This window comes from Meles meles, chromosome 9 (assembly GCF_922984935.1).
Source record: "Meles meles chromosome 9, mMelMel3.1 paternal haplotype, whole genome shotgun sequence".
Lineage (NCBI taxonomy): Eukaryota > Metazoa > Chordata > Mammalia > Carnivora > Mustelidae > Meles > Meles meles.
In genome coordinates, this window is record NC_060074.1 from 62,788,065 (window position 1) to 62,806,368 (window position 18,304).

General features: G+C 36.2%; 1 protein-coding gene across 4 annotated transcripts in view; it reads left to right on the forward strand.

The window, feature by feature from the left end:
* The window catches only part of LOC123950930 (sodium channel protein type 2 subunit alpha), a 147,575-nt gene extending 131,086 nt beyond the window's left edge, over positions 1-16,489 (forward strand). For all 4 annotated transcript variants that reach the window (XM_046019434.1, XM_046019431.1, XM_046019432.1 and 1 more), the window contains exons 22-27: positions 1,714-1,995; positions 3,271-3,324; positions 6,246-6,383; positions 6,747-6,851; positions 10,936-11,206; positions 12,798-16,489. In XM_046019434.1, the coding sequence (XP_045875390.1) occupies positions 1,714-1,995; positions 3,271-3,324; positions 6,246-6,383; positions 6,747-6,851; positions 10,936-11,206; positions 12,798-13,993 (2,046 nt within the window). In that variant the 3' untranslated portion in view covers positions 13,994-16,489. The remainder of the gene's footprint in view (positions 1-1,713; positions 1,996-3,270; positions 3,325-6,245; positions 6,384-6,746; positions 6,852-10,935; positions 11,207-12,797) is intronic.
* The last annotated feature ends 1,815 nt before the right edge of the window (positions 16,490-18,304 follow it).

The window sequence follows — 18,304 nt, forward strand, 5'->3', positions numbered from 1 at the left end:
TCCAGTCCTGTCCATGTTGATATAAAAGTTGGGTATTCATCCTTTCTGAAGGAGGCATAATACTCCATAGTGTATATGGACCATATATTCTTTATCCATACGTCTGCTGAAGGGCATCTTGGCTCTTTCCACAGTTTGGCGACTGTGGCCATTGCTGCTATAAACATTGGGGTACAGATGGCCCTTCTTTTCACTGCATCTGTATCTTTGGGGTAAATACCCAGTAGTGCAATTGCAGGGTCAAGGGAAGCTCTATTTTTAATTTCTTTAGGAATCTCCACACTGTTCTCCAAAGTGGCTGCACCAACTTGCATTCCCACCAACAGTGTCAGAGCCAAATCAATGTGAATAATTTTCCAGTTTGTGGCTCCAAGTGCCAAAACATTCCAGGGAGACGGAATCTGATCCATTGCTTTATTGGAAACACTGTGGTCAGGGATAAGAATCTGGTTTTTATAAATGGACAACTTCAGCCCCTTAAGTCCTAAGACATAGTCTGAATGCTTAAGAGAATGTGTCTGATACAAGGCATAAATGGCATTATGTAGCTTTTTAAATTTTTTCCTAATAAAAGTACACTCTACAGGAGAAAAAAAGAAACAACACTATAATACATTCTTTAGAGGTTACTTTCATTCAAAATACTTCAAAATATTATCCGTTACTGAATAGGCTCCAGGTGCTAATTTGTAGATGAGTTGTGCCTTTTGCCAAATACCCATTTGGTATGGTTGTTGTAAGATATTGTTACTCATGTGTATTTATGTGTGTATGTATGTATGTATGTATGTGTTTGTATGTACTTTTTATCCCATAAAGGAATTGAGGAAGATAAATACATGTATTTATTATATTTTACATGCCTGCTCATTGATAAAGTTTATTGCTGATGTAGGTTAGGTGCACTTGCACCAAACAACATTCTTAGCTGAATATTTCCTTGAGGGATAATTTTAAAAAGTGCTGAAAAATGTTTCCTGAAAGCCCTGGTTAACTGAGAAAGCTACAAGTAACAAAGCCATTAAGTGAAAACCCTAGGCTCAAATTGCAATGCTTTATGAGAATTTTCTTCTGAAAGGGATTTCCCAAAGGAGGATCAGAAAAATGAAACAACTCGCCCAAAGGCGCACAGCTAATTTGTGATGTATACTGGACCACAGAGCTCCTGACTTCCAAACCCTTTTCTCTTTGTCACATGTTCGATTTCTATGCTCTAAATTCTTCACTCTGAAGTTTTAGCTGTAGGTTGACCCTAGACTACACTGGCTTATACTTGCTTTCTCAGAATAACTATCATTAGCGTTCCCTTTTGCCCTGGAAATTGACCCTGAAGTGTTGTTCTCTTTTACTTTGAAATTTGGATAGTAAATTTTGTGGTTTACAAATTTTTAGAAATTGTGATATTCTGAGCTGACACTGTTTCTATTGTCCTGTCACTATTTGTGTTTATAATTAGTTACATTCTTTGATGAAAATTTGCTCTGTGTATCTTCGTACCTCTTGAGAAAACATTCTACGATATAAAATATATTTTATATCATTCTGAACTGTAATTGTAAAATTCTTTTCTTGGAGCTACAAGCTGCTAGTTTCTGCTCAATATTTAACTTTAGAAACAGATATATTTTCTGTCATTTGGCTGCTGTTCTTTTAATAGTGTTCCAACATGATTGCTGAGTTTTCACTTATTTTGCCTTCTCATTTCTGTGCCAGGTTGTTGTCAATGCTCTTTTAGGAGCCATTCCATCCATAATGAATGTACTTCTGGTTTGTCTGATCTTTTGGCTAATATTCAGTATCATGGGAGTAAATCTCTTTGCTGGCAAGTTTTATCATTGTATTAACTACACCACTGGAGAAATGTTTGATGTAAGTGTGGTCAACAACTACAGCGAATGTAAAGCACTCATAGAGAGCAATCAAACCGCCAGGTGGAAAAATGTGAAAGTAAACTTTGATAATGTAGGACTTGGATATCTTTCTCTGCTTCAAGTAGTAAGTAACCACTTTATTGTTCTCTGTGATGTATTATTAAAGTGAGTCTGAAATCTCCTTTCTCAATATTTCCAAATGCATACTTCCTCAAGCCCATCTGCCTAGATTCTTTCTAATCATTGCTGAACTATCTTTTCTGCATCATGCAGGAAACTGGACTGCTCTGCAAAGTTTATGGTCTTTCAGACTAGGCATTAGCTACCCCAGCACCAGTCCTTTGTTACTGAGATTTCTATGAAGGTCCCCAGGCTTTTACCCTACCCCTACTCTGAGCAAAGTACAGGCACCGGCCCTAGTGTGGGGTTGGAGAAGTGTGGAGGTGGGGGAGTGATCGATTTCTGTACTCCTCAGCTACCAGACAGTACCAAACCCTCATCAGGCCTTCGTCCACCCAATCTTGATGACGGCTGTAACCAAACTCCCCACCTTACATCCGTCGCACAGACATCTACTCTGATTCCCCCCTTTCCTGCCTCTTGCTTGCACTCCTTCAGATACGGTGATTGTTATCCTGCAAGTAAAAATCTTCTATCAAGTCTATGATGTCTGTTAGAAATTCATAAAAATCCATTCAGCTTCTCAACCGACCACCCCCTGAGATGATCCACCTCCATGATACCCAGTGCTATATGAATATTAGGGGGAAGGACAGATCCCGTGGTTCTAAGGAACTGAAAAAAAATGTGTAAAACTTGTTTTTAGGTGCACGTGTCTGCACAAAAACCACAAATATTTAAAAGAGTAAATTGCAGTTGAATATGTTTGGTTTCAGATTAGACAACTACTTCATCTTATGGAATAATTGCCTCAAAATATATATAATCAAAACCTCAAAAAGTATAATCAACAATATGGAGATTTTTCAAGAACAAATCATCATGATTATTGATTGGTGGTAATACCATTTAGAAAAGAATAAGAATGGAAAGCATTAAAATCAAACAATGCAGCATATTTTCCAACTTGTCTGATGTGATTTTATCAAATTTCATGTTATGTTCTTATAGATATGTCAGAGTCAAAGATTGTTGATAATTGCTTTTATGGTAGCATATTGTTATAATCTACCATGATATAGTTATAGATTTATGGAAGAATGTAAAGTTGAAGTATTTTCCATACATCTATTATAAAACTTTGCCCAGATTTCAAATACTAACCTCAAACTTTTATGTACCTGTTTTTGAATGATTGAATTGATCAATCTGATACTTAACTTCTTTTCTAAAATTATAATTTGTGGGGAAAAAATTAAATGGTATGACTTTTTTACAGGCCACATTTAAGGGATGGATGGATATCATGTATGCAGCTGTTGATTCACGAAATGTAAGTCTGTTTAGAGAGAAGCTTGTCTAATTTGATCCAGTGAATATTTCCACAGTGTTGTAATTTATTAATAAATAAAACAATGGATCAATGTACAGAAAATGTCTATATTACAAAAACAAAATACTCAACTTCACATTATTTTTTCCAAAATTTGTTTTGAATGTTTTTCTCTACTTACTGTACATCTTCTAACACACCTTTTCTAGTATCTAGCATGGTACCCTGTACTTAAAATTTTGTTGATTTTGCAAAATGAGACATTTTATTTCTGGCTCTGAATTGTGGCCATTTGTGCATTAGAAACCCTCAACATTCTTCATCTGTCACAGATTTCTTCCATCTTTTTATCTTCCCTATAATAGGATGAATCTGGCTACTGGTGGAAAAAAACAGCAAACAACAAAAGCTTTACAGTGTTTCTGGGAAGTGAGATTTGTTATAGATGGAAGGGGCCTTCCCAGTCTGCCTTAGACACCTCAGCACTTTTGAATATTTTGTACAATTTTCATTAATTTTTCACTATTCAACAATGGGGAAGGAAATCACATTTTGAAAAAAAAAAAGAGATTGGCTTCTGGTATATTGCCAGAACATAGTTAGTTAAATTCGAAATGTTATTTTCCTAGCACCAATAACCAGGTGGTAGCTAAGAAAGAATTTCTGAGTTGTTGGCTTTTTAAAAAAATTTTTTTAATTTTTTACCTTATTTTTAAAAAGAGAGAGAGAGCAAGCATGAGAACTAAGTGCCCTGTATTGTATCTTTGTGAGTGCTATCAGGAATCCCAGTCATGGGTTTTTCTTGAATAATACTAATAATTTACTACTTATTACTACTCACTCTACCAAGGGCTTTCTTACACGATCCCAGTTCATCTTAAATAACAATGTTTATACTGTGGTTGACATTAACTTCATTTACTATTGAAGCAAATGGGCTCAATGTGGTAAGTGGTAGTACATGTTTTTTAACTCTGACCACAAACAATGGGCTCATAATCACTTTGTTCTATGGTAGTTTCCTACCTCTTTTGACTAATTCATTTACAGTTCTCTCTACCTTCCTTAGCAGCAGCCTGATATGCAGCTTTCTTTTGTTCCTTCCTTAGTAACTTAGCAGACAGTATCTGCTACATAACTCAAGCACTTACAAAAGATGAAATCCAAGTGGACGCCAAAAATGTGAAAAGTTGTTCACTCTCACTCTCAGTAGTTATCTGAGAAATGCAAGTTTAAACCACAACGTGACATTAGTTATACATTTACCTCATTGTCAATATTAAAAATTATGGCAATACCAAGTATTGTCAAGGACAAAGGGCAATAAGAACTCTTATGCAATACTGACAGGACAAAATGGATAAATATTTCTTCTTAGAAGTTGGGCATTATTACATTATTCAATAAAATTCAAGATATTCTTTAACCCTGCAATTTCATTTTTAGCAATATATCCTACAGAAACTTGTTCACACGCATAGCAGAGTCCATGCACAAGAATGAACACAACTTTCTGAACTAGCAAAAAACTGGAAACAACTCAAAAGTAGTAGAAATGGACAAATAATTGAATGTTATACAGTGAGTACATCATACATAGCAATATAGATGAATCTGAAATATAACAGTTACAACAAATGTATCCACTAGACAAAATATAGACAAAACTAATCTAACTGCCTAAGAATGCTTACTTACCTGTTAACTCTAATAAAGAAAAAGCAAGGAAGGAATTACCATAAAATTCAGGATAATGATTGTCTCTAGCAGGGATTATAGCGTTTATGTTTGGGAAGGATACAGCAAGGGTTTCTGAGTTCCTGACAATGTCCTGTACCATGAGACTCACTTTATAAAAATTTATTACCATATTTTACACTTAATGTGCTGTGCACTTTTCTGAATGTATTGTATTTAATTTTGAAATGTTTAAAAATATCATTTTCTATCACTGTTCACTGTATACACATATAAATGAAATAAAAGTCTCATCAAAGAATAGGTACTTTTACAATATTTCTAATATTTTCCATTTTACTCTATTCCATTAGAAAAACATATCATATTGGCCATTACCCTCTAAACTGATTTCCTGACACAATGGGTCATTACCTGTATCTATTACCACCTGTGACTGGTTAACTGAATTGGTTAGAACAATATTCTGTGAGACCTGAGATATAGATCACAACCAAAGCTCACACCAGTTGTCACTCTTTTTTTGACCACAAGTGTGCTGGATAAGACAAGGCATCATTGTTACAGAAACTGGACCTAAAGCCTACTAAATAGGATGAATCTTAGACTCATTTGTGGAAGGGAATAATCCTACAGATGTACCCAGTTCCACACATACAGTAAGAATTCTAGCCTATGAAAAGAAAGTGTAATAGAAAGCAAACCTTTACACTTGCTATAGGCCAGGCACTGTTTCTTTAAGCTCTTTTTATATATTAATATGCTTAATCTTCCAAACTACCCTCTGAGGTTAAGGTTCTGTTATTTCCATTTTATAAATGAAAAACCCAAATCAGAGAGAATAAATTTTAAAGGTTTTAACATAATATAGTGTGACTCAAACATCTCTTCTGCAGGAAGGGGAAACCTGACTTTGCATACCCTGTTGGAAGTCTTTGCCTGTAAGAGAAAGTGCAGTCATAATCTAGAAATTTATTGGGTGAAATTAATTTTAATTATCTAGACTTTTGTGTGAGTAGTTTCACTTTGTCAAGTCAGTGAATGGTCTTGCAGGACTCTTCAATAAGCACAATAATATTGATGTTTCATAAAATCTGTTTAATGCTTGATTTTTTTTCCATTTCCAACAATTGAGACATGCTTTGAGAATTGAAAATTAGCTGATGTCTTTTTTATAAAACAAGTAGTAGTCCTAATAGTTATCATTCCTTAATATTTTGTAGGTAGAATTACAACCCAAATATGAAGACAATCTGTATATGTACCTTTATTTTGTCATCTTTATTATTTTTGGTTCATTCTTTACCCTGAATCTTTTCATTGGTGTCATCATAGATAACTTCAACCAACAGAAAAAGAAGATAAGTATACTAAAACTTTATCTTTATTCTAAAATGTTAAACATCTCATACTGGTTCTTTTTGGCTCTAAAATGCAATCAGCTAAAAGAAGGAATATAAAATTCTGAAATTTTTTTGAACTATTTTATCAACTCCAGTATTTAAGTAATTGCTAATTCAGATAGCATGTATTGATATTTTTAGTATAGAAATATGACTGATTAATACAGAATAATTTATAGATAGAATACATGCATCTGTCTCTGTAAATACAAAGATTGGCAACACTAGAACAGCATGTGGAAGCCAATTTTCACACAACGACTGAAGTGGATTTTCTAGCAAAGAACATGATTTTAACAAGTTTTATTTTTATTTCTTTACTTTGGAGGTCAGGACATTTTTATGACAGAAGAACAGAAGAAATACTACAATGCAATGAAGAAACTGGGTTCAAAGAAACCACAAAAACCCATACCTCGACCGGCTGTAAGAATAACATGCTTTCTGAAATAAGTCTATCAGAGAAAGAAAATTATCATATGATCTCTCTGACAGGAGGAATTTGAGAGGCAGGGTGGGGGGTCGTGGGGACTAGGGAGGGGAAAAAAATGAAACAAGATGGGACCCGGGAGGGAGACAAACCGTAAGAGACTCTGAATTTCACGAAACAAACTAAGGGTTGCGGGGCAGTAGGGTCAGGAAAGGGATAGGGTGGTTGGGTGATGGACATTGGGATAAAGGTGTGTGCTATGGTGAGCTATGAATTGTGTAAGACTGATGAATCACAGACCTGTACCCCTGAAACAAATAATACTTTATATGTTAATAAAATAATATGCTTTAATTCCCAGAAAGATCTATTTATCACTTACACAGTCCAAATTGCCAGATACTAGTATTTTTATGAATTTGCAAAACAAAATTTTTATCTTAGCCTAAGTATATGTGATATATATGTCATATGCACAAAATATATAATATAGATATAATATATATGCATATAAAATATATGTAAATAAAAAATTCACACTTATATGTCAATAGCATGACCTAGGATTGCTGTCAATGAGGAGCTTCTAGTAACTTAGAGAAGAAAACATATGCATACGTACATTGTGTGGAAATAGTGAATGTTCACAGAGTGCAGTGGGGACCAGTTGAAATAACCAGTACATCTCAGATATGCCCCATTTTCTATCCCACTCTGGTGATTACATGGAATCATTAATGAAACAAGTCACAGGTTTTGTTTTTTTCTGGTTTTAAAAATATTTCATATTTTCCCCTAGCATCTTGCTTCTAAATCTGATAATATCATTCTCTTCATGAATTTTTATGGCTATTCCAATTGCATATTTGCCAATAGTTGCTTGGTTGCCACAGGAAATTGTTGTCAGGAGAAGAGCCCTTTAGGAGAAGGGCAGAGCTTGTGTGAAAGTCCTGCGGTAGGAAGGCCAGAGATGCTGGAGTACAGAGTGAGGGTTCACTGGGATGTGCTGAGAATGAAGAGGTTAGGATGGGCCAGATGTTTTTGAACTTTGTAAGCCATGTTTAAAAATTGTCTCTATCCTTAGAGCATTGGGATGCTCTAAGAGATGAAGATGACCTGGTCATTCTCTGTTTTGTAAAGATTACTCAACCAGTATTGATAGGGACAATGTGTATGCTTTGTAGCCTTATTTGTAGGTGTTTCAGAGGTAGCTGAGAGGTAGCCCAAACCAGAGTAGTGTGGAGATGAATTAGAGTGAATGGATTTGTGAGCTGTCACTGGAGTGAAATTAAAAGGTTTTTTATTAATTGAATATGGGAGACAAAGAAGGACCCAACAAAGAGAACTTAAAAGTTTCTGCCATACACGCTGGATGACCAGTGTCATGCAGGATATGAAGAAGGGACAGCATGGAGAAAAAAATTAGAGATGCTAGCTTGCTGAATCTGGCAATCAAAAGGAGATGGGGGAAGAATGAATATCTAGAAGTAGTAAAATAAAGTTTCTTTTTTTTTTAAAGATTTTATTTATTTATTTGACAGAGATCACAAGTAGGCAGAAAGGCAAGCAGAGAGAGAGGAGGAAGCAGGCTCCCTGCAGAGCAGAGAGCCCAATACGGGGCTTGATCCCAGGACCCCAGGATCATGACCTGAGCTGAAGGCAGAGGCTTCAGCTGAGCCACCCAGGCGCCCCTAAAATAAAGTTTCTTAAGAACTTATTTCTTAAGGGGGCGCCTGGGTGGCTCAGTGGGTTAAGCCGCTGCCTTCGGCTCGGGTCATGATCTCGGGGTCCTGGGATCGAGTCCCGCATCGGGCTCTCTGCTCAGCAGGGAGCCTGCTTCCCTCTCTCTCTCTCTCTGCCTGCCTCTCTATCTACTTGTGATCTCTCTCTGTCAAATAAATAAATAAAATATTTAAAAAAAAAAGAACTTATTTCTTAAGAAACAAGTCTTAAGACTTGTTTGGAGAGAGCTTTAGGTTTTAAGCAAAGCAAGAGTTCTGGAGAAGAAGAATGTGAAGAGAGGGAATATAGAGTAAAATCACACATAATATATGGGTCAAGAATAGAATGGTCTAGGTTAGATTTAAAGGTGAGAGGGACTGAGTCCTCTAATGAATATGGAGTAATATATGAAGATATGTGTGAAAAGTCAAGATAATATGAATGCAAAAAGAAGTAGAAGATTTCTTTACACTGATTTTGATGCTCTCAAAAAGAAAAGAAGGCAAAGAGTAGAGTATTTTTGAGAAATTTGGAACTATCCTGGAACAAGTGAGGGATAAAAGATTTTTCATCATCGTCAAGGGCCAAGGTGAAGTGGGAGATCATAAATCTTTGGTGAACAAGGCTGCCAGGGTTATGTAGCTTCCTTCAGCATATACTACACCTTGGGGTTTAAATGGAAGATAGTGACTAGTGACTGGGGATTGGAGTTATACATCAAAGTGACCCACCGGAAAATTACATGAGCAGAAAATCTAAGGAGCTTTTCCTTGATTAAAAAAAAAAAAAGCTTCTGATTTTAAGGAGTTTTGAACACACTACACTGTACGTGCTGTATCTATGAGAAAAATGACATTTCTCTGTGTTTGCAGAGCCTTCAAACAACTAGAAGAAAAAAACTAAAATCAAATAAACAAGAGCAAGCCATCTGCAATACAGTGGCATCAATTTTATGACAAATGTAAACATAAAGTCTTCTGAGGACACAGAGTGCTTAAAACTTCAAATTGAATTTACAGTCACCAGAGAAGGAGTGAGGGAAGTCTGTTTCAGTACAAGGAGACAGGAGAAAATGACACAGTATAATCTGAAAACTTTATTAAGAGGGATAGGAAATATGAGAAGGGTAGAAATAAAAGAAACATAGAAGACTTGGAAAGGTAAGCTACATTAATTAAGAACTAAGAAGGAAGGGCTTGGAACTGGAATTAGACACATTTATCAAGTTGAAGAAGGCTCTTGAAGGACAGGCTCAGCTGAAGCAATAGAAGTCCAGTCCAGCAAACCAGGTTATCTGCTAAGAAGAAAAGAGAAAAATCAACAAACAGGTGGTGTTTGAAGTCCAAGAACTTCCATTGGGGGTAACAGATGTCTCTCAACAGGGAGAGGTCAGAACACTAGTACAGTGAATCCAGATGGATAAACATGTCAAGATCTGGGAAAGCAGCCTATGAAGTGTATAGGAACAGATAATCAGTGTTTCTAGTTAAGAGAGTAGAGGACAGCCTAGTGCAAGTTAAGTCAAGGCTGAAATACCAAGCAGGTATAGGCAAAATGGTACAAAACAAGGTCCAAATGAGCAGAACTGGTAAGGTGAGGACTTAATTTCATAAACAAGACGAAAAGCCAATTAGTCCTTGGAAATAAGGTCCAAACTGCGTAAGGAAAAACTTGTGGGCTATAACTTTTTAAAAGATTATTATATATTCTTACAGAAGAGTTATCCCCGTATAATTTCAACAAGCTTTTCGTTATTGTAAAGTCTGGCATAGCTATAGATCAGTAATCAAACCTAAGAAATCAACCGTGGTGCAATACCATTTAAATAGAATACAGAATTTAATTGGAGTTCACCAGATGTTCCACATATGTCCTTTTTCTTGAGCTACAATTTTTTAGAACATCTTCACAGGTGAAATTTAAGGTGCTCTGGCTTTGGGGAAAGACAATAAAAACAGAAACTAGAAAAAAATAAATATGACGGGAAAAGCTGGGAAAGTATTTATTAGTTCATTGAAGTTTGCTTTGATACCCACCTCCAATACATGGGATAACAAAGATCTGTTATAGTGGCAAATATTGGCTGACTGTCTACCATACCCCTGATGATGTTATGGGTGCTGAGAACATGATAAATGGTTCTTAAGGTCAGTTTATAAAATCTGATATGAACAGTATAAATAAAATACATTTGAAAAAAGTTGCATATGCCTGTATACAAACTATTCTTCCAAGTATTAGATAAATATGGTGTGTTCTTATAAAAGCTACATTTTCTTATTGCTATGGTAAAAGCAGATAAGTCAAATTTGATTTTCTTTATGTTTCTAACTGAATTTTGCATATTCCTTGTTCCAGAACAAATTCCAAGGAATGGTCTTTGATTTTGTAACCAAACAAGTCTTTGATATCAGCATCATGATCCTCATCTGCCTCAACATGGTCACCATGATGGTGGAAACTGATGACCAGAGTCAGGAGATGACAAACATTCTGTACTGGATTAATCTGGTGTTTATTGTTCTGTTCACTGGAGAGTGTGTGCTGAAACTAATCTCTCTTCGTTACTACTATTTCACCATCGGATGGAATATTTTTGATTTTGTGGTGGTCATTCTCTCTATTGTAGGTAAGAAGAGATGATTTTACTCAGGGACGTTAGCAACGAAAATTTGTTTAAAACTTTGAAAGTGTTTCTTACTAATCTTTCTCATTCATCCCAAAATTTCAGATAAAAGTCTAATAGTCCTTTCTTCAGTTTGTCATTTCTCTTGTTGCATGCGGTGCATGAAATGATGTGTAAAAAAAATGATTTTATATTTTTCAGCTTTCATTTATCATCTTGCCTCATTTCAGAAGACAATAACTGCAATTTGTCATAACACTGCTATAGTCACTCACACTCCTGTGTTATAGACAAGTACTGCTTTGAATAAATAATTCACACACACATGCACCCAAAAATGAATAGAAGGAATCAAATAGTCCACAAATAAGCTATTGATAGTTTGAAGAGTTTGCATGCTTGCTCACATATATTCATACACATAAGCCGCATCTTATCTTTGGATTCAAATAGTTTCTATGGCTTGTAATATTCTTTCTCCAGAAGTAGACATTTTGTTCAAAACAAAACAGACTCATTATCATTAATACATATTAAGTGATTAGGTATAGAGCATTAAATGAGGTGCTGGCAGTAAATATAAGAGATTTAAGACAAGCTTCTGCCTATGTGAGAAAAGAAAACATACACATAGGGGAAAAAACAGTATTCCACTATTTAAATTGCTTTCTCTGGTGGACTAAAACACTTGAAACAATATGCCATTCTGTTTGATCTTCACAAAAGTGCTATGAGGTGGTCATATTAGTGATTAAGAGATGAGACTTGGGAATCATACAGATCTGGCCTGGAGCTTTCCTATTTCCACTACTTAATCAGCTCTGTAACCTACGGCAAGTTACCTCCAAACCTTGGCTTTCCAGGGAATATTTCTGTAAAGTGTTATTGTGAGAATTAAATGAGATTATGTAAGTAGATGCACTTAGTAGCATGTCTAGAACAGAGAAAAGGCTCAGTAATGCTAAATTTAACAAAAGCAACAAAAGTAGATACTATCACCATTTAGTGATGCCAAAAAAAGGGATAGAATTCAGTCACAGGTATGTCTGTCTCCAAAGCCTGGATTCTCTCCTATCCATCATTCTTGCCACCTTTCAAATAAAATGGATCACAGTGGTGTCGGGGTAAGAACTCCCGTATTCCGATCGAAAAATCACAAACCTTGTCTTGTTCTTACGCCAATACTAGAACCGGTATTTTAGAACAGCAAGTCCACTCCTTTGCTTGGCTTCCCCATACTTTGTGATGTCTTTAGGCCTTCAGTGGTTGAATCTTTCAATAGATGCTTTTCTTGAACTAGGAAAAATGACCATTGAAACCTCAGTTAGCATAAAGGGGTTAATGTTTTAACACTAAACTTACCAGTTTCCTTTTGCTAAACAAATACCACAGATTGTGCATGTACGTGTGTGTGTTTACATTATCCTTATGTCCACATTTTGTAAAATTAATGATTATCTGATCCATGTAAATTTTCATTCACTGCTAAATATTAATATAATATTAACTTAATATATTAAATACTAATTTAATGTAACATAATAAATCTTATATTAAATATAACACTAGTTTGTATTTCTGTATTTTTCCACAGGCATGTTTCTGGCTGAGCTGATAGAAAAATACTTTGTGTCCCCTACCCTGTTCCGAGTGATCCGGCTTGCCAGGATTGGTCGGATCTTGCGTCTGATCAAAGGGGCCAAGGGAATCCGCACGCTGCTCTTTGCTCTGATGATGTCCCTTCCTGCCTTGTTTAACATCGGCCTCCTGCTCTTCCTGGTCATGTTCATCTACGCCATCTTTGGAATGTCCAACTTTGCCTATGTTAAGAGGGAAGTTGGAATTGATGACATGTTCAACTTCGAGACCTTTGGCAACAGCATGATCTGCCTGTTCCAAATTACCACCTCTGCTGGCTGGGACGGACTGCTGGCACCTATTCTTAATAGCGGACCTCCAGACTGTGACCCTGAAAAAGATCACCCTGGAAGCTCAGTTAAGGGAGACTGTGGGAATCCCTCTGTGGGGATTTTCTTTTTTGTGAGTTACATCATCATATCATTTCTGGTTGTGGTGAACATGTACATCGCTGTCATCCTGGAGAACTTCAGTGTTGCTACGGAAGAAAGTGCAGAGCCCCTGAGTGAGGATGACTTCGAGATGTTCTATGAGGTCTGGGAGAAGTTTGATCCTGATGCCACCCAGTTTATAGAGTTCGCCAAGCTCTCTGATTTTGCAGCTGCCCTGGATCCTCCTCTTCTCATAGCCAAACCAAACAAAGTCCAGCTCATCGCCATGGACCTGCCCATGGTCAGTGGGGACCGGATCCATTGCCTCGACATTTTATTTGCCTTTACAAAGCGTGTTTTGGGTGAGAGTGGAGAGATGGATGCCCTTCGAATACAGATGGAGGAGCGATTCATGGCATCGAACCCCTCCAAAGTCTCCTACGAGCCCATCACAACCACTTTGAAACGCAAACAAGAGGAGGTGTCCGCTATCGTTATCCAGAGGGCTTATAGACGCTACCTCTTGAAGCAAAAAGTTAAAAAGGTTTCGTGTATCTACAAGAAAGACAAAGGCAAAGAAGGTGAGGGAACCCCTATCAAAGAAGATATCCTTATTGACAAACTAAATGAGAATTCAACTCCAGAGAAAACCGATGTGACGCCTTCTACCACTTCTCCACCTTCCTATGATAGTGTGACCAAGCCGGAAAAAGAAAAATTTGAAAAAGACAAATCAGAAAAGGAAGACAAAGGGAAAGATATCAGGGAAAGTAAAAAGTAAAAAGAAACAAAGAATAATTCCATTTTGTGATCAATTGTTTACAGCCTGTGATGGTGATGTATTGGTGTCAACAAGACTCCCACAGGAAGTCTATGCCAAACTGACTGTTTTTACAAATGTATACTTAAGGTCAGTGCCTATAACAAGACAGAGACCTCTGGTCAGCAAACTGGGACTCAATAAACCAGAAAAACAGCATTGACGGGAGGTCTCTGTTTTCACAACCAGCTGACACTGCTGAAGAGCAGAGATGTTAATGGCTACTCGGACTATAGGAACCACTTTGAAGGGGGGAGGGAAGTTAAATTTTTATGTAAATTCAACACGTGACACTTGATGATAGTAATCGTCACCACTGTTTATGATTTAACTGCCACACCTGCCATATTTTTACAAGATGTATGCTGTGAATTTATCACCTTTTTTCTTTTAATTCCCAGGTTGTTTACTATTATATGTGACTATTTTTGTAAATGGGTTTATGTTTGGGGAGAGTGATTAAAGATAGGTAATTCTGCATTTCTCTGTTGTATAACTGGATATATCTTAAATGAAGGCATGCTGCACTTCTCATTCACACATGAAAAAAAAAAAAAACCCACATCACAAAAGGAAAGAGTTTACTTCTTGTTTCAGGATGTTTTTAGATTTTTGAGGTGCTTAAATAGCTATTCATGTTTTTAAGGTTTCTCATCCAGAAAAATTTTAATGTGCCTGTAAATGTTCCATAGAATTCACAAGTGTTGAAGAATTGTTTTATTTTTACATGATCCATTATATGTACATGTATATATGTATATATGTATATGTGCGTGTATATACATATATATGTATACACACAGAGAAACACCACACACCATTACGTAGTCATTCCGAGTCCCGGCAGCATGACTATACCGTTTTTGATAAGTGTCCTTTGGCATAAACTAAAAATATCCTTTCGATCCTTTTAAGAACCTGAATTGACCAAAAAGCAGCTCCCACCACTTTATAAAGTTGACTCTGCTTTTTTCCTGCAGTATTGTTTAGCCATCTTCTGCTCTTGGTGAGGTTGACAGAGTATATGTCAATTTAAACAAGAAAAGTCCGCTTTGTAAATAGTCATTTTACCCAGTGGTGCATGTTTGAGCAAACAAAAATGACGACTTAAGCACAGTATTTATTGCATCAAATATGTACCACAGTAAGTATAGTTTGCAAGCTTTCAACAGGTAATATGATGTGATTGGTTCCATTATAGTTTGAAGCTGTCACTGCTGCATGTTTATCTTGCCTATGCTGCTGTATCTTATTCCTTCCACTGTCCCGAAGTCTAATATGGGAAGCCATATGTCAGTGGTAAAGTGAAGCAAATTGTTCGACCAAGACCTCATTCTTCATGTCATTAAGCAATAGGTTGCAGCAAACAATGAAGAGCTTCTTGCTTTTTATTCTTCCGGTCTTAATTGAACACTCTATGGTAAAAAGCCCGACTGTACGAACATGTTGCAAGCTGCTTAAATCTGTTGAAACTATATGGTTAGAGTTTTCTAAGAAAATATAAATACTGTACAAAGTTCATTTTATTTTATTTTTCAGCCTTTTGTACATAAAATGAGAAATTAAAAGTATCTTCAGGTTGATGTCACAGTCCCTATTGTTAGTTTCTGTTCCTAGCACTTTTAAATTGCAGCACTTCACAAAATAAGAAACAAAGACTAAGACGCAGTGTAGGTTTCCGCTTTTTTATTAGTACTGTAAACTTTGCACACATTTCAATGTGAAACAAATCTCAGACTGAGTCCAGCGTGTATTTGCTTTCAAAGAGTAACGCCTTATCATCGAAAGAGGCTTAAGGAAAGATCAGTTGATATTCTTGGCATTGCTTGGATCAGATGTTTCCATCTAGTCTTTTTATTCAGTAAATCGTTGGTCTTTTCCAATGTTCGTTTGCCCAGATAGATCTTACTCTTATTGACCCGTATGGCACTAGAACTGTATCAGTTATGATAATGGGACCCAAGTTTTGGTTATGTTTTTTCCCTCACAAAGCCAGGTAGTGAAATCATATTACCAGTTACAGCAAAACATTTTGTTTTTCTTTCACAAGCAACATTAAATGTAGATTCTTTATACTAAAGCTATTGACTTGTAGTGTGTTGGTGAAATGCATGCAGGAAAATGCTATTACCATACAGAACGGTAAGCCACATTACAATCAAGCCAAAAGAATAAAGGTTTTGCTTTTGTTTTGTATTTTATTGTTGTCTTTGTTTCTATCTTTGAAATGCCATTTAAAGGTAAATTTCTATCATGTAAAAATGATCTATCAGAAAAAATATAAATGTAAAGAATACACATTAAATATAATAATTCATCTTTGAATTTTTTCATGGAATGGAAATCAATTAAGAAGAGTGTATTGGATATCTAGTTTTAATATTGGCCAAAAATCTAGATATGGTATTGGGTAGAGTACTGGAAAGTTACAAAACTTAATAAAAAAATTGACTAATATTTTAAGCTGTGTGTCCTTTCTCCTTCCCGTCTACCTACTGTTTTGTTTTGTTCTCCTTTTCACTTCGGTTTCTTCCCTGTGTATTCCTTTTTTTTTTTTAATTTAAGATTTTATTTATTTATTTGCCAGAGGGAGAGCAGGAGAGCGGCAGGGAGAGGGGAAGCAGGATTCCTGCTGAGCAGGGAGCTCAATGCAGAGCTTGATCCCAGGGCCCCGAGATTATGACCTGAGCCAAAGACAGACCCTTAACCGACTGAGCCACCCAGGAGCCCTTCCCTATGTATTCTTGATCTACTTTCCCCTGTATTTTACATTCCTTCCTTTGGCTCTTGTTTTTCATTCAGGATTCTTTTCTTGTTTCTTTTCTTTTCACTCAATTTCTCATTAATTACATTCTATAGACAACTTAAACCCCTGATAATGTGTTGTCACCATAAAAAAAATCTATAGTGTATCACTATATTCATTTCTATAATTTCCTTGGCAAAAATTCTAGGTGAGCTTAGATCTCAAGTCTTCATACATCATAATTAAAACCACAAATGTGATTTGATTTTTCTACTTAATTATGAGCAGTTTGGGAAATGTTTCTCAATTTTGATTGCATATTAGAAATACTTGAGAAGCTTTTTTAAAAATACCAGTGTATGGACCAAGACCAGACGAACAGAACTCATGTTTCTGGGGTTGAGACTTAAACATCTAATTTTTTTTTAAGGATTGCCATTGATGTTCATTCATACTAAGGGTTGAAAGCCAGTGAATGAGGGCCTCTATGCCCAATAGGAAAAAAATATTCTACAGAAAATGCCCCTTTCCCATTTCGGAGTTTCATTATATAATTCATTGCATATAAAGCGAGGCTTCCAATATAGTGGCTTTTGAGGTGTTTATCTTATAGTGCAAGGAACTGACATTGACCTATTTATATATCAGGGATTCTATTCTAACATTGTAGTTGGTGAAAGGGAATTCTATCAGTATTGTTTTTGAGAGCTTTTTCAAATTATATACCCCACAACCTGCTCCCCAATTATTCCTAGTGCATATTGGGTGAGATGAATACACGGGTGGTTTAGGAAACTATGGATTCATAAAATACTCTTTCAGGTGAATCCTACCTGCCCTGTCGGGTAAAAACCGTTAATCTGGACCAAGAGGAAATAGTCCACATAAAACATACATTCAATTTGCCATTATCAAGTCACAAATCTAAACAGGAAAGACTTCCAGTCTCTACTTCTCTATTCTGGGGCATCTCTCACAAGCACATGTTCTCCCGAATTCTGTGTAACACGGATCAGTTTACAATGAGAGGAGGAGAGAAAAGAGGAGGGATGGAAAGGCGGAGGAGAAGGAAAGAGGGAAGAACAAGAGGGGTAAGTAGAGGGAGGGAGGAGAGTACAAAAATGGGAGGGGATGCTTTATAAATTATCCTCTGGGAAAAGGTCTTGCTGTTAATATCTACAACAATAGTGAAGGAAGGGGGAAGGAAAAGGCATAGGAAAAGAAATTTTGCTTAGTTGTCAATATGTTAGATGTGCAATGCAAACATGTTTCTCCTCTCTTCTTTTTTTAAAGAAAAAATACTTATGAAAAAGTTGAAGAGGACATTACACAAGTAAATGTTAGAATGATTGCATTGGTAATTTTTTTTCCTGTCATCTGAACTAAATAAATATTTGAGTGTCTACTACATATTAACTTTGTGATAGGAGCTGTGAGATCAAAGATGAAATTAACTGTCCAAAAGAAAGGTATAGCCAGAGGTGAAGAACCTTGGATGTCAAGCTAAAGACCCTGAGATTTACTCT